Source organism: Anomaloglossus baeobatrachus, chromosome 8 (genome assembly GCF_048569485.1).
Source record: "Anomaloglossus baeobatrachus isolate aAnoBae1 chromosome 8, aAnoBae1.hap1, whole genome shotgun sequence".
NCBI classification, from domain to species: domain Eukaryota; kingdom Metazoa; phylum Chordata; class Amphibia; order Anura; family Aromobatidae; genus Anomaloglossus; species Anomaloglossus baeobatrachus.
The window spans coordinates 182,662,731-182,689,718 of record NC_134360.1 but is presented as its reverse complement, the minus strand read 5'-3'; the positions used below and the strand labels follow the sequence as shown (position 1 = coordinate 182,689,718).

Below are 26,988 nucleotides of genomic sequence, written 5' to 3'. Positions count from 1 at the left end.
CGAGACTTGTCCCTTAAGAGAGCCGAGAGACAAACCCTTTTCCATTCCGGATTGAAGGAAGGACAGAAAAGTGGGCAAGGCAAATGGCCAGGGAGTAAAACCCTGATCAGAGCACCAGGATAAGAAGATCCTCCACGTCCTGTGGTAGATCTTGGCGGACGTTGGTTTCCTGGCCTGTCTCATAGTGGCAATGACCTCTTGAGATAACCCTGAAGACGCTAGGATCCAGGACTCAATGGCCACACAGTCAGGTTGAGGGCCGCAGAATTCAGATGGAAAAATGGCCCTTGAGACAGCAAGTCTGGTCGGTCTGGTAGTGCCCACGGCTGACCCACCGTGAGGTGCCACAGATCCGGGTACCACGACCTCCTCGGCCAGTCTGGGGCGATGAGGATGGTGCGGCGGCAGTCGGACCTGATCTTGCGTAACACTCTGGGCAGCAGTGCCAGAGGAGGAAATACATAAGGCAGTCGAAACTGCGACCAATCCTGAACTAATGCGTCTGCCGCCAGAGCTCTGTGATCTTGAGACCGTGCCATGAATGCCGGGACCTTGTTGTTGTGCCGGGACGCCATTAGGTCGACGTCCGGCGTTCCCCAGCGGCAACAGATCTCTTGAAACACGTCCGGGTGAAGAGACCATTCCCCTGCGTCCATGCCCTGGCGACTGTGAAAGTCTGTTTCCCAGTTTTCTACGCCCGGGATGTGAACTGCGGAGATGGTGGAGGCTGTGGCTTCCACCCACAGCAAAATCCGCCGAACTTCCTGGAAGGCTTGACGACTGCGTGTGCCGCCTTGGTGGTTGATGTATGCCACCGCCGTGGCGTTGTCCGACTGAATTCGGATCTGCCTGCCTTCCAGCCACGGCTGGAATGCCTTTAGGGCTAGATACACTGCCCTTATCTCCAGAACATTGATCTGAAGGGAGGACTCTGGCTGAGTCCAGGTACCCTGAGCCCTGTGGTGGAGGAAGACCGCTCCCCACCCTGACAGACTCGCGTCCGTCGTGACCACAGCCCAGGATGGGGGCAGGAAGGATTTCCCCTTCGACAAAGAAGTGGGAAGAAGCCACCACTGAAGGGAGGCCTTGGCTGCCCGAGAAAGGGAGACGTTCCTGTCGAGGGACGTCGACTTCCTGTCCCATTTGCGGAGAATGTCCCATTGAAGTGGACGCAGATGAAACTGCGCAAATGGAACTGCCTCCATTGCTGCCACCATCTTCCCTAGGAAGTGCATGAGGCGCCTCAAGGGGTGCGACTGGGCTCGAAGGAGAGATTGCACCCCTGTCTGTAGTGAACGCTGTTTGTCCAGCGGAAGTTTCACTATCGCTGAGAGAGTATGAAACTCCATCCCGAGATATGTCAGCGATTGGGTCGGTGTCAATTTTGACTTTGGGAAATTGATGATCCACCCGAATCTCTGGAGAGTCTCCAGAGCAATGTTCAGGCTGTGCTGGCATGCCACCCGAGAGGGGGCCTTGACAAGAAGATCGTCTAAGTAAGGGATCACCGAGTGTCCCTGAGAGTGTAGGACTGCTACCACTGTTGCCATGACCTTGGTGAAGACCCGTGGGGCTGTCGCCAGGCCGAAAGGCAGTGCCACGAACTGAAGGTGTTCGTCCCCGATGGCGAAAGGCAGGAAGCGCTGATGCTCTGGTGCAATCGGCACGTGGAGATAAGCATCCCTGATGTCGATTGATGCTAGGAAGTCTCCTTGGGACATCGAGGCGATGACGGAGCGGAGAGATTCCATCCGGAACCGCCTGGTTTTCACGTGTCTGTTGAGCAGTTTGAGGTCCAGAACGGGACGGAAAGATCCGTCCTTTTTTGGCACCACAAACAAGTTGGAGTAAAAACCGTGACCCCATTCCTGAAGGGGAACAGGGATCACCACTCCTTCTGCCTTCAGAGTGCTCACCGCCTGAAGAAGAGCATCGGCTCGCTCGGGGGGCGGAGATGTTCTGAAGAAACGAGTCGGAGGACGAGAGCTGAACTCTATCCTGTAACCGTGAGACAGAATGTCTCTCACCCATCGGTCTTGGACATGTGGCAACCAGGCGTCGCAAAAGCGGGAGAGCCTGCCACCGACCGAGGATGCGGTTTGGGGAGGCCGAAAGTCATGAGGAGGCCGCTTTGTTTGGACTGGGGTAAGGACGAGTCCTTTCCCTTGGATTGTTTAATGATTTCATCCAATTGCTCGCCAAACAGGCGGTCGCCAGAAAATGGCAAACCGGTTAAGAACTTCTTGGAAGCAGAGTCTGCCTTCCATTCACGTAGCCACATGGCCCTGCGGACTGCCACTGAATTGGCGGATGCTACCGCCGTACGGCTCGCAGAGTCCAGGACAGCATTCATGGCGTAGGACGCAAAAGCCGACGCCTGAGAGGTTAAAGACACAACCTGCGGAGTAGAGGCACGTGTGACTGCATTAATCTCAGACTGACAAGCTGAGATAGCTTGGAGTGCCCATACGGCTGCGAATGCCGGAGCAAAAGACGCGCCTATAGCTTCATAGATGGATTTCATCAGGAGCTCTATCTGCCTGTCAGTGGCATCCTTGAGCGATGAACCATCTGCCACTGCAACTATGGATCTAGCCGCCAGTCTAGAGACTGGAGGATCCACCTTGGGACACTGAGCCCAACCCTTAACTACGTCAGGGGGGAAGGGGTAACGTGTGTCATTAAGGCGCTTAGTAAAGCGCTTATCCGGAAAAGCTCGGTGTTTCTGGACTGTATCTCTGAAGTTGGAGTGATCAAGAAACGCACTCCGTGTACGTTTGGGAAACCTAAATTGGAATTTCTCCTGCTGAGAAGCTGACTCCTCAATCGGAGGAGTTGGAGGAGAAAGTTCTAACACCTGATTGATGGACGCTATAAGGTCGTTTACTATGGCGTCCCCTTCAGGTGTATCAAGGTTGAGAGCGGCGTCAGGATCAGAGCCCTGATCTGCCCCCTCCGCTTCATCCTCCAGAGAGTCCTCATGCTGAGACCCTGAGCAGTGTGATGAAGTCGAGGGAAGCTCCCAGCGAGCCCGCTTAGCCGGTCTGGGACTGCGGTCCGTGTCGGAGTCCTCACCGTGGGACCTATGAGTCGCCCCAGGAGCACTTTGCTGCGCCGACCGAGGGGGGTCTGAGGGCAATGATTCAACAGTGCCCGGGGCCTGTGTTACCGGTCTGGACTGCAAAGCTTCTAGTATCTTAGCAGACCATCTATCCATAGACTGAGCCATGGATTGAGAAATTGACTCAGAAAGTTTGTCAGCCAACACTGCAAACTCTGTCCCTGTCACCTGGACAGTGGCAGCAGGTGGTTCCACCTGGGCCGAGGGTCCCACCAGTGGCTGAGGCTCCGGCTGAGTGAGTGTCACAGGGGCCGAGCATTGCACACAATGAGGGTAGGTGGAACCTGCAGGTAGCATAGCCGCACATGAGGTACAGGTTGCAAAATAAGCCTGTGCCTTGGCACCCCTGCTTTTTGCGGACGACATGCTGTTGTCTCCTCTTAGAGCAATCAGTGAGGGTATATAGCCAAAAGCAATTAGTGCGGCCGTACAGAGTAAATGTATACAATATAAGCATATAAATATACACTTCGGCACCCAGGGGGGCCAGCACCTAGTAACAGGTGCGGCTTACCGACCGGCCTCAGCGGTTGTGTGACCACCAGATTCCCTGCCTGGGCCTCCCAGAGCTGTGGAGCTCGGTGTTGTCTCCCCTCTGAAGTTCTCCAGCGTCAGAAGTGCTGATAGGAATGGCTGCCAGCGTTCTGAGAGGAGGAGGGGGCCGTGGGCGTGCCTCAGAAAGTGCGGGAATCTGGTGCCCCGCAGTGCTGATTGAGGGGGGAGGAGGATACCTCAGTATGCTCCAGCCCTCACCGCTGACATGCAGTCTAGCGTCCCGCCCTCACCCCTGACTGGCAGGCCCGGGGGCGGGAGTTTGCGGTACTAGGCCGCAAAAGCCGGGGACTAAATTTATTAGCGCGGCCGGCAAACAAGCGCGCTCGGCGCGGTAGTCCCGGCGACGCAAAACACCCGGCAGGTGCTGCAGCGTCCATTACACAGGCGCTCTATGCGCCGTCCCCAAGGGGACACAGAGTACCTCAGAGGAGCAGGGCCTGTCCCTGACGATACCCGGTCTCCTGTCCAGCAGATTCCCCCAGGGGCTGCGGAGGGAGCACGGTCCCAGTGCATGGTGACCGGTTAGGATCCCACTTCACCCAGAGCCCCTAAGGGATGGGGAAGGAAAACAGCATGTGGCTCCAGCCTTTGTACCCGCAATGGGTACCTCAACCTTAACAGCACCGCCGACCAGAGTGGGGTGAGAAGGGAGCATGCCGGGGGCCCTGTTATGGGCCCTCTTTTCTTCCATCCGATATAGTCAGCAGCTGCTGCTGACTAAATTGTGGAGCTTGCGTGCATGTGTGCCTCCTTCAACACAAAGCATAAAACTGAGGAGCCCATGATGCACGGGGGGGTGTATAGGCAGAGGGGAGGGGTTTACACTTTTAAGTGTAATACTTTGTGTGGCCTCCGGAGGCAGAAGCTATACACCCAATTGTCTGGGTCTCCCAATGGAGCGACAAAGAAATAGTCCTGTAAACTAATATTGCCATGACGTGCCGCTATTATAATGCCACGTAGTTACAATATACTTACACCGTACATTGTGCAAATTACAGCACCTGAGTATTGTAGTAGTTTTATTACCCTAAGTTTATTAAAATTAATTTCTTATAACCTTTCCGGTGGTCCACCGGTTTGCACACACATTTCTGTCCGAGATCACACACATGCAGCACCAGATGAGTGCCAGACATGGCGGAGCAATGCTTTCTCAATCTCATACCACCGCTATATGCTCTTTTATATACTGAGTACTGAATAATGAAGGAGATTCTTACTGTGATGGGGCTCTCGTTGTCGTGTGTCACATCCATGAACAGTGCATGAGCGATTCCTGGAACCAGTGGTCTGAGGGACGGCTGGACGAAGGATCCCACAGGCTCCCCGCCATAGCGATATACCAGTCGGCCTTCCTCGTGGCTGTTGTATGCACTCATGGCCTCTGTGGGAAGAGATGTGACACATAATGAGACTGTGCAAAGAATCCCAATATCTGGTGAATGTATAAGCAGTGGCCAGTGCCAGTACGGGCTAGCTCCACCTCATCACTGGCGCACACACTGGAGGAACTGACATTAGCAGTGTGCTGCGGTGTCGTCATGATATTATTGTGATACACTTATATGTGTAATATTTTTATGCCAATATAATATGTAATATTCCTGTGTATGTGAACATTATGTGTATATTTAGTGCTCTGCATAATCTGCAATTTCCACATAGGTTTGTATTGCTAAAATTACATTAGTTAGCTATGGATCTAATATAGATGTGTAGCAGGACAACAGGAGGTATGGACACATTCCCAGCGCTGTCCTGACAGTCAGCCACAAATGATGTGTCTGATTACTACCTGACAGGGAATATAACTGAAGACCCCCATACACATTAGACCCAAGTCAGACAAACCTGCCTATATTGGAGAGGTTGGATGACAATTTATTGTGTATGGGGGCCTCCAAACTGTGTCCCCCAAGAGATTATATTGGGGGACAGAAGGATCTGACCTGTATGATGTCCAAGCGGTCAGTCCTGTTCTTCTCCAGGAGATAAACGGCTCATAAAGGGGTCTGGCAGCGGCTCTCATACAGAACAAGGGAGGACTCAGCCGAACCGAGCGTTCCTGCGTATGAGGGAATCCATTCAATGCTATGGGGGATTTAAAGGGGTATTCCCATGTCCAAGATCCTATCCCAATATGTAGTAGGTGTAATAATAATAATAATAATAATAATATTATCAAATACCTCCAGGTAGAAATGTAATATAGTTCTCCTGATTCACTATTCACGTTCCTCATGTTCACGGCATTGCAGGAACTTAGGTATCCATGGTTACAACCACACATATAGTTACAGTTAGTAGCTAGTAGTCATAACCATTGATAACAGACATGGCTATATCAGGAGAACTATACTAGATTTCTAATTGGAGGAATTAGCTAATATTATTATTACTATTATTATTATTATTATTATTATTATTATTATTATTATTAATAATAATAATAATAATAATAATAATAGCTAATTCCTCCAATTAGAAATCTAGTATAGTTCTCCTAATATAGCCATGTCTCTAACCTTATGTGCAGGGCATTGCAGGACCTTAGGTATCCATGGTTATGACTACTAGCAACTAACTGTGACTATATGTGTGGTTGTAACCATGGATACCTAAGTTCCTGCAATGCCCTGAACATGAGGAAAGTGAACAGTGAATCAGGAGAACTATATTACATTTCTACCTGGAGGTATTTGCTAATATTAATATTATTACACATACTACATATTGGGATAGGAACTTAGAGATGGTAAAAGCTCTTTAACACTAGAACTACTGAGTTAGTCATTTTGACTACTTTGCACTATGTATTTCTATATAGGTGTCACGAGTCCAGTAGTTCTAGTGTTAAGGCTTTGGCACCTTTGCTCAGAGCCTTATGTGGCCAAATAGAGGTCCCTCGTTCCATAGGTGCCATATTTGATTCTGGACTTGCTGATCATACAGTAATGTGTGTGTTCTCTCAAAGACCCCCAAACCAGCACTCATTAAATGCTGGGATCGGTTAAATGCAATAAATAACAATGACTGTTAGCCCCCCATACAGTAGACTAATGTCGGCCGAACCTGCTGACACAGATTGGTTCGGCCGATAGTCTAGTGTGTATGGCAGAGCGAGCGATAACTTCTATGTAAGGGAAAATCGATTGAGAAAGCTGCTGACCGTACCATCGGCCAAACCATAGTGCGGCTGTCAGCTATCTATTAGGCCTCAAGCACATGGATGTATTGTAGCATTGTACAAACTTAGAGTTGAATGAATTATAATAGGGGACCTCTATCTATGTAATATGGTGCTATACAAAGGCGTCATATGGCAGAATATGGAGTGTATATTGCTCCATAATACAGAGCCATGTGAAGGAGGCTTGATTAGACAGATATGTACAGTATGAGGCTACACTACATCAGATTCCTTTCCTAAAATCCTACTTGTCAATAATCTCAAATTTTATAGGACTGTCATCAATTTTCAAAAACAATCCTGGCAGATTAACACATGTCCTAGTCAAAAAAGGGTGAAGTTTATGCAAAACTTACCCAAAAATGGGTAGTTTCGCACAGTTTGGGGTTTTTCAGGGGGTAGAACGTAAATGTTTCTACTGTAGGTGATGTTATGTAACAGTGTATCTTATTAGCAGTGTATGGAGTCCATTTTTACAGTAACTTTGCAATATAAAAAGATTTTATGTTGTATATTAAACAATTGCATATGTGATGTTGGCATTATCCAGTTAGAAAAGCAGACGTTTTAGTAGAATTAATGCATGCCAAAAACCAGCAGCCTACCTCGTATAAGGGAGCTAATGCCCAGCCTGGTGACAAACACATTGTCCAGGTCCTCGCTCCCAGTGAACAGCTCAGCCACTACATACAAGTCCGGCCGCAGCGTCCTAGCAGCATCCAGCAAGTACTACAAGTAGCAGGAGGAACAAGAGAAAGGGCATGCAAGAATGCAACATGCAGAGGATAAAGGCCGACAAAAAAAAGGGGGATATGCAACAAAAAGAAAGTAAAATAAAGATACAAGAGCAAAAAGAAAGAAGTAGAAAAAGGTGAAACAAGATGGAAACAATAACAAAAGAAGTACAGAAAAATGAGACAAGAGAAAAGAAGAAGTGTTGGGAAAAGAAGGAGTAGGGGGAGGTGGAGCACTGGGCACAGTTGTGTCCCGGGAGGAATGGAGGCCGGTGTCCATGCACAGACAGCGCGGAAAGTGAGAGATGTGAGAGATTATGGTGGGGTAAAGAATACAAGCAGAGTTAGGGGGAGAAAAAGAAAAACACGCAGAATTTAGTAATCAAAGGCAGCATTAACATTCTCCAGAGCAGCAGCTCCGCAGAGCAGATACCTCGAATGAGGCTGGTTATCCCCAGGCGGTTGACAAACACATTGTCGATATATTCACTGCCTGTGAAGAGCTCAGCAATCACATAAAGATTGGGCCTGACTGACCGGGCTGCGGCCAGCATTTCCTACAGATACAAAGTGCTATGTATGATACGGTCACACACGAGGCACATAAGTCTTATATTTACTGATATACAGACACAAGAGTGCTTCACATCACCCATACTGCCGAGGGGAGGGGAATAACACAAACGTGAGGGGAAGGAACCCTGAGGTCTCCAGATAGAAATCACATTACATACACACTCATGCATAGTAGAAGTGGTGAATACATATCAATATACTATAGAGTATATCCTGGGTCATGTCTATACAAGTTATCATCACCACTATCACAAACACTATCCATATGTCCCATTATTCTATATGGATGTCATTTACTGGGTTCCCTTCTAGGGGGCCCTCGGAAACGAGCCAAAGTCACATGAAAAAAGGCTCTTGCTCTGGGGCCCCCGGCTGTTTATTTGTTACACAGACTACCATTTAATTTGCACATTAAAGGGAAAAATATAGTTATTAGTGATGAGCGGGCACTACCATGCTGAGGTGCTCAGTACTTATAACTAGTGATGAGTGGGCACTACCATGCTGAGGTGCTCAGTACTCATAACTAGTGATGAGTGGGCACTACCATGCTCGGGTGCTCAGTACTCGTAACTAGTGATGAGCGAGCACTACCATGCTCGTGCTCAGAACTGGTAACTAGTGATGAGCGGGCACTACCATGCTCGGGTGCTCAGTACTCGTAACTAGTGATGAGCGGGCACTACCATACTCGGGTACTCGTAACTAGTGATGAGGCAGCACTACCATGCTCGGGTACTAGGTACTTGTAACTAGTGATGACCGAACACTACCATGCTCGGGTACTTGGTACTCATAACTAGTCATGGAAGTCAATGGTGCACTCTAGCATTTTTCTGGATTGTCTTCCGAAAATATGCTCAATATCCCCATGGGCACGACTTGAATACCTGAGTATAATGGAAGTCAATGGGGAATTTGAGCATTTTTCCGGAAGGCAAATCAGAAAAATGCTGGACCACCATTGACTTCCATTATACTCAGTACACAAGTCGAGCTTTTCTGAGTGCCCGACCGCTTGTTATGAATATCAAACACACAAGCATGGTAGTGCTCGCTCATCACTGGTTACGAGTACCGAGCACCCGGGAATGGTAGTGCTCGCTCATCACTGGTTACGAGTACAGAGCACCTGAGCATGGTAGTGCCCACTCATCACTAATTACGAGTACCAAGCACCCGAGCATGGTAGTGCTCACTCATCACTAGTTACGAGTACAGGGCACCCGGGAATGGTAGTGCTCACTCATCACTAGTTACGAGTACCGAGCTGGCAGTGACCGCTCATTACTAACAGTTATCAGGTCTTCCTGTGTTAATAATAACTTACATGCTCATCAATTCACTTAAAGGGGGCTATTGACCAAACACATCTATTAATTATCCAAGACATGGGTTATAAATTTAAAAACTGGGAAAGTCTAGTTAGTGTCACCCCCTCCCAATCATGAGAACAAGTGTGCCAAAGTCTGCAGTGTGAATGGTGTGCTAGTGTGACTTTGGCTTCATTCTTAGCTGATGGAGCTACATCACACTTTCCTATGCGTGGGGCCATAATTTAAAGGGTATATATGACAAGGCATGTACATAGCATAATTAAAAAGGTTGTCCCTTTCAGAAAACTTTCTTTAATAGGCTATGGTGTATCTAAAAAAAACCAAATGGAGAATTAACTACTCTCCTCAGGTCCAGCACCTCCTCTCTGTCGCTGCCCAATCTGCAGATTGTTTTCAGCGCTTACATTACATTGATAGCGCTGCAGTCAATCAGTGAACTCAGCAGCACTGCCCATGTACATGGAACGAACCACTGAGCTCAATGATTGGCTGCAGTGCTGTCAACCAGAAATCAGCGCTGCAGACGAACAACAGAAACCAGTTAGCTGGACCCATTGAGGGTGGGAAAGTAATACTTTATTGTAATACCAGCCTATGAAAGACGGTTTTCTGAAAGGAACAACCAACCTTTCTTTTAGGTTTAAAACCCTATTAAACTCCCCTTATTTACATCCAGCGCTTTAAATTGAAATGTAAAGCATAGGTAACCTGCATATACATTAGGAAGGGAAAGTAAATTTCCCAGTGCTGCCCGGCAATTAGCAGAGAAGACGCTGCCTGGGACACTGTTCTGATGACTTGGAAGCCTGAGGGAATTGCAATTATTAAATGTATTTTAACTAGGGCTTAAACTTCCCTTCATTGTGGACTAGGAGCAGATATCACACATTACATTACACCGCATGCAGAGCTGCTTACCTCAGCCACGTGGATAGGGGTAGAATGGCAGTTATCAAGCCGGACTCCATGGAAGTGTGTGGCAGTGATTTCTGTGTATTTCTTCATATGATCCCACAGATATGGACAGTCTGAAGGCTTGTCACCGTAGCGCAGCTTTACACTGTCCCCCCAGCAGATCAGCTCCCTGCGCAGGTACACGTTGGAATCTAGGAAGAGAGGAATCATTGTTATACGTGGACAACCAGCACAGCACAGGGCAATACCAAGAGTTTGTAGACAGTGCCGATTCCCCACAAAAAACATCTCTCCACCATCGTATACAATTTCAGTATAATAGTAATTGCAACTTTAAAGGGAACCTGCCAGGTCCCCTTTTCGATCCAACCCAGCAGCATTGATACCTGTATGCCCAAATTCCCTGCCTAACCAGGTGTGTATAACGCGATTTATTATTATTATTTATTATTATAGCGAAATTTATTCCATGGCGCTTTACATGCAATAGGGGTATACAAAATAGGGACAAGTACAATAATCATGAACAATACAAGGCACAGACAGGTACAGGAGGAGAGAGGTCCCTGCCCGCGAGGGCTCACAGTCTACAGGGGATGGGTGAGGATACAGTAGGTGAGGGTAGAGCTGGTCGTGCTGCGTTATATCAGACTGAGGGTTTTGGCAGGTTTTAGGCTTGTCGGAAGAGGTGGATCTTCAGGTTCCTTTTGAAGCTTGTCAAGGTAGGCGAGAGTCTGATGTGTTGTGGCAGAGCATTCCAGAGTATGGGGGAGGCACGGGAGAAATCTTGGATGCGATGGTGAGAGGGGAGTAGAGAAGGAAATCTTGTGAGGATTGAAGGTTACGTGCAGGTAAGTACCGGGAGACTAGGTCACAGATATAGGGAGAAGACAGCTTGTGGATGGCTTTGTAGGTCATCGTTAGTGTTTTGAACTACAGTCGTTGAGCAATGGGAAGCCAGTGAAGGGATTGGCAGAGAGGTGAGGTCGGGGAGTAGCGGGGGGAGAGGTGGATTAGTCGTGCAGCATAGTTTAAAATATATTGTAGGGGTGCGAGACTGTTATAAGGGAGGCCGCAGAGCAGGAGGTTGCAATAATCCAGACAAGAGATAATAAGGGCATGCACTAGGGTTTTTGCAGCTTCTTGGGAAAGGAATGTGCGGATCCGGGAAATGTTTTTGAGTTGGAGGTGGCAGGAGGAGAAGAGGGCTTGGATGTGTGGCTTGAAAGAGAGATCAGAGTCTAGGATTACTCCCAGGCAGCGAGCACGTGGCACTGGGGAGAGTGAGCAGCCATTGACATTGATGCATGTCAATCAGGTGGAGGGGTTGAGTGAGGAGGAGGAAAGATAATGAATTCCGTTTTGTCCATGTTCAGTTTTAGGAATCAAGCAGAGAAATAGGGTGAAATAGCAGACATAGATTTACTAATATGAATGTTTAAAAAAAAAAAAATACTTATAAACCTCACTATCACAATGCTAATTACAGTAGAGCCTGTGACTAGTTGGTGGGGCATTGTTTCCCCAGACTAGTCAGCACTTTTTCCTTATCATCACACCCCTGTGGGTGTGATAGTAGGATTTTTGTGTACTCACCGTAAAATCTCTTTCTCTGAGTCTTCATTGGGGGACACAGGACCATGGGTTATGCTGCTGTCACTAGGAGGCTGACACTAAGTAAACATAAAAAAGTTAGCTCCTCCCTAGCAGCATACACCCCGAGCCGGAGGCGGGCTCAGATCAGTTGGTGCACAAGCAGTAGGAGGAGTACCAGAATCACCATACATAAAAACAAGTTGTAACTAAAACAATGCAGCCGTGCGAACAAGAGGTCTATGAATATAAGACCGCTGAAAAATAGCAGGCAAATGCAATTGAACAACCAAAAAACCAAGCAGGGTGGGTGCTGTGTCCCCCAATGAAGACTCAGAGAAAGAGATTTTACGGTGAGTACACAAAAATCCTACTTTCTCTATCGTTTCATTGGGGGACACAGGACCATGGGACGTCCAAAAGCAGTCCCTGGGTGGGAATACCGAAAACCCGCAGATAGGAAGAAAACAACAACCTCCCTCGGCGGGCTTGCACTATAATTGAATGCTGCCACCCTATTACAGGTGTGCAACTGCTGGCTGCAAGACCTTTCTCCCAAAACTAGCATCTGCCGATGCTTGGGTGTGAACCTGGTAGAACCTAGTAAAGGTGTGCAGGCTAGACCAGGTGGCGGCCTTGCAGACCTGGTCGGCCGACGCCTGATGCCTAATCGCCCAAGAGGCTCCCACTGCACGGGTAGAGTGCGCCCTTACCCCCCGCGGCGGAGACTTGTCCCGAATCCGATAGGCCTCTGATATGGCGGAACGGATCCATCTGGCAATTGTGGCCTTGGATGCCGATTCACTCCTCTTGGGACCAGAAGGGAGGACAAACAGACCATCTGACTTACGGAACGGCGCGGTTCTGTAGACATAAATTCTAAGTGCACGCACTAGGTCCAGGGTGTGCAAGGACCTCTCCAAGCTGTGAGAGGGGCCAGGACAGAAGGACGGAAGAACGATTTCTTCGTTAAGATGGAACGGGGAGACCACCTTTGGGAGAAAAGCGGGATCTGGCCGGAGAACCGCTTTGTCCTGGTGAAAAATCAAAAAGGGGGAACGACAAGAGAGAGCTGCCAGCTCTGACGTCCTGCGAATAGAAGTGATGGCAACGAGAAACACCACCTTCCAAGACAGGTGAGAAAGGGAAGATTCTCGCAAGGGCTCGAATGGGGGGCCCTGAAGTGACCCTAGGACTAGATTAAGGTCCCACGGCTCTAGAGGCCGACGTTACGGCGGTGCCAGGTGGGCCACTCCCTGGATGAAGGTCTTAACCTGTGAACGAGCGGCCAGTGGCTTCTGAAACAGGATTGATAACGCCGATATCTGGCCCTTTAGTGTTGCGAGCGAGAGACCCGCATCTAGGCCTGACTGCAAGCATGCCAATAGGGAAGGAAGGGAGAAGGCGAGAGGAGAAGAAATATTATGCTCTTCACACCACCTGAAGAAAACCTTCCACGTGCGGTAGTAAATTTTTGATGAAGATGGCTTCCTGGCCCTAATCATTGTCTGAATCACTCTCGAGGAAAAACCAGCCTTAGCTAGAACCCAGGATTCAATGGCCAGGCCGTCAAATTTAGGACCTGTGAGTTCTGATGGAAAAGAGGTCCCTGCTGCAGGAGATCTGGACGGTCTGGAAGGCGCCACGGAGCGTCTGCGAGGAGCTGAGTTAGTTCCGCGAACCATGCTCGCCTGGGCCAGTCCGGAGCCACTAGGATGACCGGTATTCCTTCCGCCTTGATCTTCTTGAGGACCCTCGGAATTAGAGGGAGCAGAGGGAAGATGTACGGGAGACTGAACTGGCTCCATGACAGGGTGAGGGCGTCGACTCCTAAAGCCAAGCGGTCGCGGCACCGCGCTACAAATTGCGGAACCTGACGGTTGAACCGGGAGGCCATTAGGTCCACGTCCGGAACTCCCCATCTGTCGCAGATCTGGTTGAAGACTTCCCGGTTGAGGGACCATTCTCCGGAGGCGAGGCCTTCCCTGCTGAGGAAGTCCGCCGCCCAATTGTCCACGCCTGGGATGTGTACCGCTGAGATCAGGGAGTGATGACACTCGGCCCAGTGCAAAATCTTCTTGACTTCTCGCATCGCCCCGGCACTTCTTGTGCCGCCTTGGTGGTTGATGTACGCCACCGCCGTCGCATTGTCCGACTGGATCCTGACCGGGCAACCCTGTACTAGGTGCCGAAACTGCTGCAAGGCTAGCCGGATGGCTCTTATCTCCAAAATGTTGATCTGGAGACAACTCTCCCTCGGTGACCATCGGCCCTGCGCTGTGTGATGCCGAAACACTGCTCCCCAGCCCTGGAGACTGGCGTCGGTGGTCACTATCTTCCAGTGGAGCGGGAGGAAAGACCTTCCTGATGCGAGGTTGCGTTGATTGAGCCACCAACGGAGGGAGTGGCGGGTCTCCGGCGAAAGATGAAACCTGCGGTCCAGAGAAAAGGGAGATCTGTCCCACTTCTTCAGCAAGGCCAGCTGGAGGGGCCGGAGATGGAACTGTGCAAAGGGTACCGCTTCCATCGCCGCCACCATACGACCGAGGACTCGCATGCCGAACCTGATGGAAACTTGGCGCTGACGCCGGAGAGCACGGAGGCCTCGTTGTAGGGAGGACATCTTCTCCTGAGTGAGGAAAACTCGCCCTTGAATGGTATCGAATACCATGCCTAAAAAGGTGATCCGACGGGCCGGGGTCAGAGAGGACTTCTTCCGATTTATCAGCCACCCTAACCGTGAAAGGGTGTCGATCGTGACCTGAACCCCAAGACGACAGTCCTCGAAGGAAGAGCCCTTTATCAACATATCGTCCAAGTACGGGATGACCATGACACCCCTGGAATGCAGGACGGACATGGCAGCAGCCATGATCTTCGTAAAGACCCTGGGTGCGGATGCGAGGCCGAAGGGAAGAGCCGTGAACTGGAAGTGATCTTCTGCTATCGCAAAGCGGAGGAACTGTTGGTGAGAGGTGGCTATCGGGACGTGAAGATAGGCGTCTTGAATATCCAGCGATGCCAGGAATTCGCCTACCTCCATGGACGCGATGACGGACCGGAGTGACTCCATTCGAAACGGCCGAGGCCTCACCGACCTGTTTAGAAGCTTTAGGTCGAGGACGGGACGGACAGAGCCGTCCTTTTTGGGGACCACGAAAAGGTTGGAATAGAACCCCTTGAAACGCTCTGTGGGAGGGACTGGTACCACGACTCCGGCTCGGAGGAGGGAGTCTATGGAGTGAAAGAACGCGCGAGCCCGCGCGGGAGACTCGGGAGGGCGAGATAGGAAAAAACGTCTCGGTGGCTTTGCTTCGAATTCTATTTTGTAGCCTGATGTGATGATCTCTCTGACCCAGGCATCGGCGGTCAGGGGGATCCACACATGCTGAAAACGAGACAGACGCCCTCGCGCTGTTGCGTGCCGACCGCGAGTCACTTGGAGGAACGTCGGCGGTAACCAGAAGAGGATCTCGTGGACTGGCGGGGGCGTGAACGCCAGGCGGGATTGGTCTTGAATGACGGGGTCTTCCTGTCTCTCGGAGGAGAGCGGCTTTTCCGCGGCTGGGGATTGGAGTTGAAGCTGCGAAAGGGCCGGAAACGAGCGGTGGGGCGCCGATTCTGGAAGCGCTTGGGGCGCAATTGGGGGAGAGATGTACTCTTTCCTCCCGTTGCATCGGAGATCAACTGGTCCAGCCTATCTCCGAAGAGACGCTCCCCTAGGAAGGGCAGGGAAGTTAGTGACTTCTTAGAGGCCGCATCCGCGTTCCAGGACCGGAGCCAAAGGGCTCGATGGATGGCCACATTGTTGCTGGCGGCCTGGGTCGCGCAACTTGCAGACGCCAGGGCTGCATTGAGCAAGTACTCACCCGCGAGAGAAATCTGCGAGGCGATGGGAACCAGGTCCGGATTGGCAGGAATGGCGCGGAGACCGCAGCGTAGCGTGTCCGCCCAGGACATCAGGGCGTTCGCAACCCAAACCGAGGCAAAGGCCGGAGAGAGGGATGTGCCCGCTGCCTCGAAGGCGGAACGGGCCAACCTGTCAATAGTACGGTCCGTAGGGTCCTTGAGAGACGTACCGTTAGTGAGTGGAAGGACTGTGTGAGAAGACAGGCGGGAGATTGGGGGGTCGACCACAGGGGAGCCTGCCCAATCCTTTCGAAGACCCTCAGGAAAGGGATAATGCAAATCGATGGACTTACCGCTGGTAAATACCCTGTCCGGCTGTTGCCTGTGGCTGCGCAGTAACTCAGCGAATTCTGGATGTCCGCTGAATGTGTTCTGGGCCCGCTTCACCCGCTTAAACGAGACCTGGGTGCTCTGGGAGGAGACGGGGTCCACCTGTACCTTCAAGGTCTGGTTTACTGCTTCTATCAGGCTATTCACCATGCGCCGAATATCAGCCGCCTGCTCTGAGTCCTGCAGGGGTGCCGCATCGGAATCATCATCGGAGCAGTCAGAAGCCTCCCTGGAGGACTGACGGTCTGGACCTGAGGATGAAGGTGAAACCTGGGAAGAGTCTGAGGACGAGACCTGGCGGGTCCGTTTCTGAGCAGCAGAGGAGGACCCTGCAACGGGGCTCACCTGCTCCGGAGGCGATTGCGCCGGGTCTGCGGGAATCTGGGCGAGCGACGGCAGCAGGCGCAGAGCTTGCGCGATGGTCCGAGAAGCCTCAGAGAGGGAATCTACGGACTGGGACAGGGATGCTAGCCAGTCGGGGGGGGCGGGACGCAGGGCCCTGCAGCATATGGCGCTGTGGCGTCTGCGGTATCAGAAGCGTCGGCCGCGGAGTCCTGCGGAGGCTGCGCGTCTGTAGAACAGATGGAGCATAGTGGGGCGTCCTGACCCTGGGAAAACTTGGACTTGCAGGAGGAGCATGCAAAAAATAGTGCAAAGGGGGCCTGCTTGGATTGGGTGGGCTTAGGCATGGTGAAAACAGGTACTCTCCCTGGTGGCTGCTAGGAAGGAGACAGGAGAGGGTTAACTCGTCCCTAAACTCAGAGAATGCTACCTAGTGAGGGCTACTCCTTAGGAGCAGAGCTTACCCAGGTCCTGCGTGCTGCCCACCAGTCCAGAAGGGGAAGTCCAGGAGAGCTGGCCAGAAGAGTCCGAACGCCGGCGCGCTGCAGCCTCAGGGGACCAGAGGCAGGCTAAAATGGCGAGGGGACGCTGGAGGAGGAGCAGGATTCCGGCGCGAAAAACCGGAGGATTCACAGCCCCCACCATCAGCCAGGAGGCAGAGCAGTGGGAGGATACAGAGGGAGACGACCGGCGGCCAATAGCGCTGCAGCGGGGGCGTGGCTAGGACGCAGGAGCGACTAGGCCGAGACCGGGGACTAAATTTATGGAGAGGGCCGGGGGAAAGTGCAGGAAAGGTCGGTCCTACCTGCAATCGGCGGCGCCGGCCCAGCGATGGATGCGGTGCAGGCAGGGCTCCCTGGCCCTGCCTGTGTACAGCGCTGCTCGTCCAGGAAGGCTCCGGGGGAGAGCGTGCTGAGGCAGGGTAGTGGACATCATGATGGGGGTAGCAGCCCCCTTTCAGGAGAAGGCAGCGTGACAGGGCCCCATCTATTACACACGCTGCGGAGGTTCCATCCCTGCTGTTCTCCCCTGTACGCCCTTTGGGGTGATACCGCAGGGCGAATCAGGGGTGCCCACAAAACAACCTGCCCACACGCGCACCCCCGGGAGTGGTACCACGGGGACGGACGGGGGAGAGGGCCCGAAGTCTCAAGCCCCTGCGACCCTGGGGAGTGGTACCCACAGGGCTGCGGAGGATGAGTGAAGCGAATACCTGCAGAGAAAAAGACGACAGGTATGAGAGTGATGAGCGGCGCCGAAATAAAAGAAAAAAGCGCAAAAACATACATGGCTGAGGGGGGCCGAGACGGCCCACATCAGCCTCCTACGACACTAAGCTAAAACTGATCTGAGCCCGCCTCCGGCTCGGGGTGTATACTGCTAGGGAGGAGCTAACTTTTTTATGTTTACTTAGTGTCAGCCTCCTAGTGACAGCAGCATAACCCATGGTCCTGTGTCCCCCAATGAAACGATAGAGAAAACAGGATTTCCATGAGCCGGCAACACTGCCATCTCCTGGAAATCTTGCACATACGTGTGATTCATTTCGGTCGCGTTAGTGCACCATTGAAGCTGGATGTGCACTGCTCAGCTTCATTAGGCACACTGCGCATGACCAGAAGTACAGAAGATGGCTCATATATCTGACTTCTGCACATCTGGCCATGCGCAGTGCGCCTAATGAAGCCTAGAAGTGTCCACCCTGCTTCTGAGGTGCACTGATCCTGCTCAAATGTGCGGCACAGATGCGCGAGATTTCAAGGAAATGGTGGTGATGCCGGCTCATGGAAATCCTGTTATTATGCCCACAGGGGCATGATAACATTCCAAGAGGGCCGACTAGTCTGGGGGAACTAATGCCTCTGTGACTAGTCACAGGAGTAATAAGCATAGGAGGAACAGAGAGGTTTATAAGTATTTTGTTAAACATTCATATCAGTGAATAGCGTTATACAGGGCTGGTTAGGCAGGGAATTTGGGCATACAGGTATCAATGCTGCTGGGTTGGAGGGCAAGGGGGCCTGACAGGTTCCCTTAAAATTATGCATCCAAATTAGAAAATTAATTCAGTTATTAATTCAAAGACATGTCCCCATTTCATGTACTAGAATATTTCAGAGCGTTGTCTACAATACACAGAAAATTAAACTGTACCTGGTCCAGCAAAATTCCGCAGAGGATCATCCCCCATGACCCAGCCGTTGTGAGCCATGAAGTAGCATCCTTTGTCAGGCTGGTGCATCAGTGGCTCCTCTTCTTGTAGGGTCATCTTTCCAAATGGGAAAGTGAAATAGCTTAAAAAGAAAAAAAAAAGTTTCATAGTAAGGCCTGGTCTACACTAAAGCTTCAGTGACAACCGCCCCCCCCCCCACTACCCACAACTTTACACACCACAAAATAAATGATTTCCCAGAATAAAATATAGTGAAAGGTAATATAAATGTACAGTACAGACCAAACGTTTGGACACACCTTCTCATTCAAAGAGTTTTCTTTATTTTCATGACTCTGAAAATTGTAGATTCACATTGAAGGCATCAAAACTATGAATTAACACATGTGGAATGAAATATTTAACAAAAAAGTGTTAAACAACTGAAAATATGTCTTATATTCTAGGTTATTCAAAGTAGCCACCTTTTGCTTTGATTACTGCTTTGCACACTCTTGGCATTCTCTTGATGAGCTTCAAGAGGTAGTCACCGGAAATGGTCTTCCAACAGTCTTGAAGGAGTTCCCAGAGATGCTTAGCACTTGTTGGCCCTTTTGCCTTCACTCTGCGGTCCAGCTCACCCCAAACCATCTCGATTGGGTTCAGGTCTGATGACTGTGGAGGCCAGGTCATCTGGCGTAGCACTCCATCACTCTCCTTCTTAGTCAAATAGCCCTTACACAGCCTGGAGGTGTGTTTGGGGTCATTGTCCTGTTGAAAAATAAATGATGGTCCAACTAAATTCAAACCGGATGGAATAGCATGCCGCTGCAAGATGCTGTGGTAGCCATGCTGGTTCAGTATGCCTTCAATTTTGAATAAATCCCCAACAGTGTCACCAGCAAAGCACAGATTTCCACTGGTCTAATGTCCATTCCTTGTGTTCTTTAGCCCAAACAAGTCTCTTCTGCTTGTTACCTGTCCTTCGCAGTGGTTTCTGAGCAGCTATTTTACCATGAAGGCCTGCTGCACAAAGTCTCCTCTTAACAGTTGTTCTAGAGATGTGTCTGCTGCTAGAACTCTTTGTGGCATTGACCTGGTCTCTAATCTGAGCTGATGTTAACCTGCAATTTCTGAGGCTGGTGACTTGGATAAACTTATCCTCCGCAACAGAGGTGACTCTTGGTCTTCCTTTCCTGGGGCGGTCCTCATGTGAGCCAGTTTCTTTGTAGCATTAGATGGTTTTTGCCACTGCACTTGGGGACACTTTCAAAGTTTTCCCAATTTTTCGGACTGACTGACCTTCATTTCTTAAAGTAATGATGGCAACTCGTTTATCCTTACTTAGCTGCTTTTTTATTGCCATAATAAAAATTCTAACAGTCTATTCAGTAGGACTATTAGCTGTGTATCCACCAGACTTCTGCACAACACAACTGATGGTCCCAACCCCATTTATAAGGCAAGCAATCCCACTTATTAAACCTGACAGGGCACACCTGTGCAGTGAAAACCATTTCCAGTGACTACCTCTTGAAGCTCATCAAGAGAATGCCAAGAGTGTGCAAAGCCGTAATCACAGCAAAAGGTGGCTATTTTGAAGAACCTAGAATATAAGACATATTTTCAGTTGTTTCACACTTTTTTGTTAAGTATTTCATTCCACATGTGTTAATTCATAGTTTTGATGCCTTCAATGTGAATCTACAATTTTCAGAGTCATGAAAGTAAAGAAAACTCTTTCAATGAGAAGGTGTGTCCAAACTTTTGGTCTGTACTGTATATAGTATACAAAACAGTAAAGAGCAACTAGCAATGAATACGGTCCATAAATACTTATCAGCATCAATGTCAGAAGCAGGCAGCATCTTTTATGCAGCTTTAGAAACCCCTTGAGGATACAGTTTTGCCAATTTAGTCTTTTCCTCCCATCCTCCTAGAGACATGGCTGCATATGGGTTTGTTATTGTGAGATCATTTTTAATGACTACATTCGCTTTATCAAATAATGTACTGAGCCGCCAAGTGCCGTGAAATGGTTAAAAAGCACAATAACACCATTGTTTTTTGGGTTTTGTTTTTATTGTGTTCATAGTGCAGACAACTACAACCTGTTAATAGGTTATATATTAATTATATTTTTTGGGGGGTTGGTAAAACGATCAAAAAATGGCAATTCTGGCATTTTTATTTTTTATTTACAGCATCTAAATAATTAGATAAATTTGACTGTCATGGATGCAGCAATAGCTGCTTATTTTTTGTCTTTATTTTTTATGCGTAGATTAGAATTGATTTTTATAGATATTTCTGAAATGTCTCTTTAAAGCGTCTGTATTCTGCGGGTCACATATAATATGTCTGGCAGTGATTGGCAGCGACACACTTGTGCTGTGAGTGACGGCAGCACAGTGTTGGATCGGTGACACGCATGAATAGAAAGAGACAAAATGACTGAGCAAAACTATTAATGGAATCAATATTCTTACTGAACACAGCTCAATAATTAAGATAAAAATATAATCATGGAGACCATTGGAGAATTACCATTCACATAGCATTCAAATTGTCTCTTCAGGGAGGAAGGAGACAAACTCTAGCGCCACCTATTGGAAGCAGCAATCCTAAAGGGGGCTTTACACGCTATGATATTGTTAATGTTTTGTCGTCGGGGTCAAGTTGTTAGTGACGCACATCCGGCGTCATTAACGATATCGCAGTGTGTGACACTGACCAGCGACTTTAAGCGACCTCAAAAATGGTGAAAATCGTTCACCATGGAGAGGTCGTCCCAAACTCAAAAATCGGTAAGGGTTGTTTATCCAGGTGGTTCATCGCTCATGCGGCAGCACACATCGCTATGTGTGACACCGCAGGAGCGAGGAACGTCTCCTTACCTGCCGCCGGCCACAATGCGGAAGGAAGGAGGTGGGCGGGATGTTACGTCCTGCTCATCTCCGCCCCTCCGCTTTGATTGGCCGGCCGCTTAGTGACGTTGCGGTGACGTTGCTGTGATGCCGAACGTCCCTCCCCCTTGAGGGAGGGATTGTTCGGCAGTCACAGCGACGCCGCCGACCAAGTAAGTATGTGTGACGCTGCCGTAGCGATAATGTTCACTATGGCAGCAATCACAAACAATCGCATGCGCGACGGGGGCGGGTACTTACACACTCGCTATAGCTACAAATTGCTAGCGATATCGCTACCGTTTAAAGCCCCCTTAAGAGTCAAAAGTGGCTTTTTAACGAGCCTTTTCATATGATCTAGGATTTATGCCAAATCAGAACCTCAATTTGCAGACATGGTGTTTCGGGATGATTGTCCCTCGTCAGTGCAAAGTATGAGATCTGATCTGGCTGAATGAGAAGCTCTACTGGGGTCTAAGGGGCATTTAGATAGCAATAACAGCAGCCATGTTCATAGTGTCTGGGGTAAGGGCTCGCTCACATTTGTATATTACTCGGATGAGTGCTATCTGATGTTTTATTGGATAACACTCGATCCAATGTTATATTATGGGGCAGTGCAGAGTAGCATTTTTATTCTCATGCCGATTCGGCATGAGAAAAAAAAATTGCAGTATGTTGCGATTGGCAGCTTATATCTGACAGCACACACAAATATAAGTCTATTGGTACATGCAAACTACTGGACTGCACTTGGATGTTATCCAAGTACAGTCAGATACAGTATAAGCAAACACAGACAATGGAAAAGGTGGAGAAATTACATTCTCCATCTCCTCCGCACCTGTGGTCAGATTCCTGCACCCTAGAAAATAGGATCGCAGTAAATGACTCTCGGCTAATGCTCGCAGCCGTGTCAGCCGAGTTCGAGCCGAGTGTCATTAACATAATCGGCCGGATTCTCTCACATGAGAAAAGCTACGGCCAAGTGACCCGGCCTAATCCTTATATCTGATCACAGCTTAGCAGGCAGATTCCCAGCAATCACATTTAATAGCTGTTACCTGGTGACAATAGGATCTTTCCTTGTTATGGCTCCAAGCTTCGGACCCTGATTTGCCAAACGTTCATAGGTCATGGTCCCCAAAATGCAATTCACTGCCTAAATGCAAGAAGGCATAATGAAAATGTAAAACAAGCACTCCAAGGAGAAACCTATTGGGGCCGCCCAGCTCTCTTTAGGATGAGTGGGAATGGTTTGCTCAGATGTGATGCACGGAGCATTTGTATAACATACACCACATAGACCTATAAGGATAAAAAAGAATCAGGCTCAATGCTGCGCTAGAAACCACATGAATCCAAGGATGTGTATTAAAAACCTTTTCTTTATTTCTGCAGGTCAACGCGTTTCAAAGACATAGCCGTCTTCTTCATCAGGACACAAGAAGCAATACAAAGAAATTGGTATTGTTTCTTGTGTCCTGATGAAGAAGACGGATATGTCTTTGAAACGCGTTGACCTGCAGAAACAAAGAAAAGGTTTTTAATACACATCCGTGGATTCATGTGGTTTCTAGCGCAGCATTGAGCCTGATTCTTTTTTATCCTTATTGTTCACCATTTTTTTCGGGGCTGCTGCTGACCACTTTTGATATATGTACTTCAAGGAGTTGTGCCTGTCACAACTTCAGCAGGTGAGTGTGCCTTTGGCACCTTATTTGTAAAATCTCATACCTGGTAATACCCTATGTGCGCTTTCTTTTCCACAGACAAATACATTTGCACCACATAGAACTAGGAGGGTGAGGGTTCTCGCACGCTGGCGTATAGCTCAGAACAAACCCTTAATATGTAAATGTTAATGGCAAAACTGCAAGAAGCCGGGTCCAGTCCCATATATTTGCTTATGACAGAATTTGACTGATGTTGCTGTATTGATTCGTGGCATCCAGTGCACTCACAGAGCTTCAGACTTTACTAGAGCTAGACGTTTTAGATTTTTAACCAAACAGACCCCAAACTGCAATGGCTGATGTACAGACAGACGCACCGCAGCACATGTATACAGATGTAATCTCCATGTTTTGTGCTGCGGTTGTTTCTATAGACCTCTACTACCATGCCACAAGGTAAGAGAAAAAAAAAAAGAAAGGTGAGAGGTGTGAAACATCCTTTTGGGGTTAATATATTCAGTATGAATTATTAAAGGCGTTTTCCAGGCCAGGGCAATTTTTTTTCTGGCACTGCAGCATAACAAATTTTATCAGTGAGTAAAATACACACTGTCAGGATTTGGCTCTGCTTGCTGATTTAAGCGTTCTCCACATGACCGCTCATATGACATTATCATACTGGCAGTAACATGCTGACTAGCTTCTCCTGCTTCTCTCTATTGGTAAGGTCTCTCTGTTCAGAGAAGCAGGAAAAGAAGTTAGTGGACAGCTGACCACCCAACAATAGAAAGACGACTAACAAGCACTACAGGCAACACAACATGGTGTGTGTGGTAATGTGACCTAGTGGATTCCAGCAGACACCAGTCCTGTAGTTATATCTGTCTTGCAGATTGTCTCAGAGTAATTAAAGGGAACCTATCATTAGCATATTGTTGCCTGTACCAGTGTGTAATTATAGCCAGATAGAACGTTAGTATGAAATGCTGCAGCGTTTCAGAAAAAAACATTGTTTAAAAATCCGGGCAGGAAATCTAGGGAGAGACGTGACTAGTCCAACTATATCCCCGTCCGGCTTCTGCCTGCTCCACACCAGTTTATTGACTGGTCTCTCCCTATGCACATACATGAGAGAGACCTGTCAATCACATGGAGTGGTGTGGGAAGAAGCCTCCCGGGGAATATAGGGAGAGACATGACCCGTCCGATGACATTCCTGGCCAGCTTCTCCCCGCTCCACACCAATTGATTGACTGGTCTCTCCCTATGCGCATACATGAGAGAGACCTGTCAATCACATGGAGTGGTGTGGGAAGAAGCCTCCCGGGGAATATAGGGAGAGACATGACCCGTCCGATGACATTCCTGGCCAGCTTCTCCTTGCTCTGCACCAATTGATTGACTGGTCTCTCCCTTTGCGCATACATGAGAAAGACCTGTCAATCACATGGAGTGGTGTGGGAAGAAGCCTCCCGGGGGAATATAGGGAGAGATATGACCCGTCCGATGACATTCCTGGCCGGCTTCTCCCTGCTCCACACCAGTTGATTGACTGATCTCTCCCTATGTACATACATGAGAGAGACCTGTCAATCACTTGGAGTAGTGTGGGAAGAAGCCTCTCGGGGAATATTGGGATAAATGTGACTAGCTTGGTGACCTCCATAGACAGCTTATCAACATATGTCTTCTCTGGGAGCATGACTCTACCGACTAGTTCCTTTTAAGATTATTAAACAACTCAATGTAGCATGCGGCCATTTGTAAGGAGACCTGTTCATGGTGGAAATTCATCTGTCGATGCTTCTCAGCGTTCAGTTCTTCGAGCCTCTTGCGGAACCAGTTGCAGCATTCGTCTATGGCTGCAGGCCCATTACTGTCAGAAATAAGCTACACGTGAGTCTACAAACATAATGACAAAGTAAAATAATCTGCATCAGATCGATCTATCTATCAAAAATCAATACCTACCTGTTTGGTATGAATGTACTGAGAGCCGTGTCCATATCCACGGTGCTTCCGAAGCGTCTGTATTCTGGGTCCTGGACAATCACTAATTGCTTTTTGTCAGATTTTGCTCCCTGCTTCTGGGCACCTGCAATACAAATCCATAAGCCGCTTTTCGGTGTTGTGGTGTGTGTGATTGAGTTTTGCGGTGTATAAATAATGTATGTACGTGGCCTCCTTACCTCCAGAGGAGAGCAGGGCTCGGAACTGTTCCACAGCTTTAGACACATTGACTTGATAGAATTCCCAGAGTTTGAGTTTGGGGTATATCTCCTCCCATATGATGCCACGGATATTCTGCCAGAGTACAACAGAAATAAGTGGGTCACAGCATATCAGGGGTCTGTGTACTATCAGGTGATAAACATTGCATTACATAATCTAATATTCTTTCCTGCAGTGGCGTTTATACACAATCTCCTTATCTCACTTCTATTTCAGAAGCCACACCTAATATAGCAATACTTCATACTCAGATACGCCAATGCATTGTCACCGAGTATAACATTTACTCAGCAAGGCACGGCGGCTCAGTGGGTAGCACTGCAGTTTTGCAGCACTGGGGTCCTGGGATCAAAGCCCAGCAAGAACATCTGCAAGGAGTTTGTATGTTCTCCCCATGTTTCCGTAGGTTTCCTCCGGATTCTCCGGTTTCCCCCCACACTATAACAACATATTGATATCTAATATAGATTGTGAGTCTCAATGGGGACAGTGATGATCACATCTGTAAAGAGCTGTGAAATATGATGGCGCTAGATAAGGGAGTAAAAGAAATAAAAGTAAATGTATATTATACTATACCACATCAAAAATCAGACATCACCAAACAGAACTTTCCAAAGAGCTGAAAACTTTTGGTCTATGGACTCGAGACCTGCCAGCACCCTGAGGACCACATTGATCAGGTTTTTGCAACTCTACAAGTTCAATGATTCATAGAACAGTTTTCTTTACCTATGTTTTAACACTAGAAGTCCCAGAAATTTCGAGCTCCCCCCTGAAGTCCCAAAAGAGGGTCAAATGACCCTTAAGCGTGCTTTACACGTTGTGACATCGGCAACGAGATATCGTCGGGGTCACGTCGTTAGTGACGCACATCCGGCGCCGTTACCGACATCGCAGCGTGTAACGCAAATGAGCGACGATCAACGAGCACAAAAACGTCAAAAATTGTTGCTCGTTGTCACGTCGCTCATTTCCATAATATCGCTGCAGCGACAGGTACGATGTTGTTTGTCATTCCTGCGGCAGAACACATCGCTGTGTATGACACCGCAGGAGCGACAAACATCTCCTTACCTGCGTCCACCGGAAAAGGAGGAAGGAAGGAGGTGGGCAGCATGTTCCGGTCGCTCATCTCCGCCCCTCCTTTTCTATTGGGCGGCGGTTCAGTGACGCTGCTGTGACGTCGCTGTGACGCTGAACGAACTGTCCGCTTAGAAAGGAGGCGGATCGCTGGTCACAGCGACGTCGCGGGGCAGATAAGTGCGTGTGACGCTGCCGTTGCGATAAGGTTCGCTACGGCAGCGATCACCACATATCGGCCGTACGACGGGGGCGGGTACTATCGCGCTTGGCATCGCTAGCATCGGCTAGTGATGTCGCAACGTGTAAAGCCCGCTTTGTCCAAACTGAATAG

The 26,988-nt window shown here is 49.0% G+C and overlaps 1 protein-coding gene across 5 annotated transcripts in view; it reads right to left on the bottom strand.

Annotated features, from left to right (window-relative positions):
• AGL (amylo-alpha-1,6-glucosidase and 4-alpha-glucanotransferase) overlaps positions 1 to 26,988 on the bottom strand; it is a 209,283-nt gene that overhangs the window by 80,411 nt on the left and 101,884 nt on the right. For 4 of the 5 annotated variants that reach the window (XM_075322279.1, XM_075322281.1, XM_075322277.1 and 1 more), the window contains 8 exons: positions 25,529 to 25,643; positions 25,311 to 25,434; positions 25,113 to 25,215; positions 22,728 to 22,825; positions 18,760 to 18,899; positions 10,435 to 10,622; positions 8,037 to 8,160; positions 4,900 to 5,063 (listed from right to left, as the gene is read on the bottom strand). In XM_075322279.1, the coding sequence (XP_075178394.1) occupies positions 4,900 to 5,063; positions 8,037 to 8,160; positions 10,435 to 10,622; positions 18,760 to 18,899; positions 22,728 to 22,825; positions 25,113 to 25,215; positions 25,311 to 25,434; positions 25,529 to 25,643 (1,056 nt within the window). Of the gene's footprint in view, positions 1 to 4,899; positions 5,064 to 7,474; positions 7,599 to 8,036; positions 8,161 to 10,434; positions 10,623 to 18,759; positions 18,900 to 22,727; positions 22,826 to 25,112; positions 25,216 to 25,310; positions 25,435 to 25,528; positions 25,644 to 26,988 lie in introns of all 5 variants that reach the window. The other variant, XM_075322278.1, reaches the window with a different exon arrangement.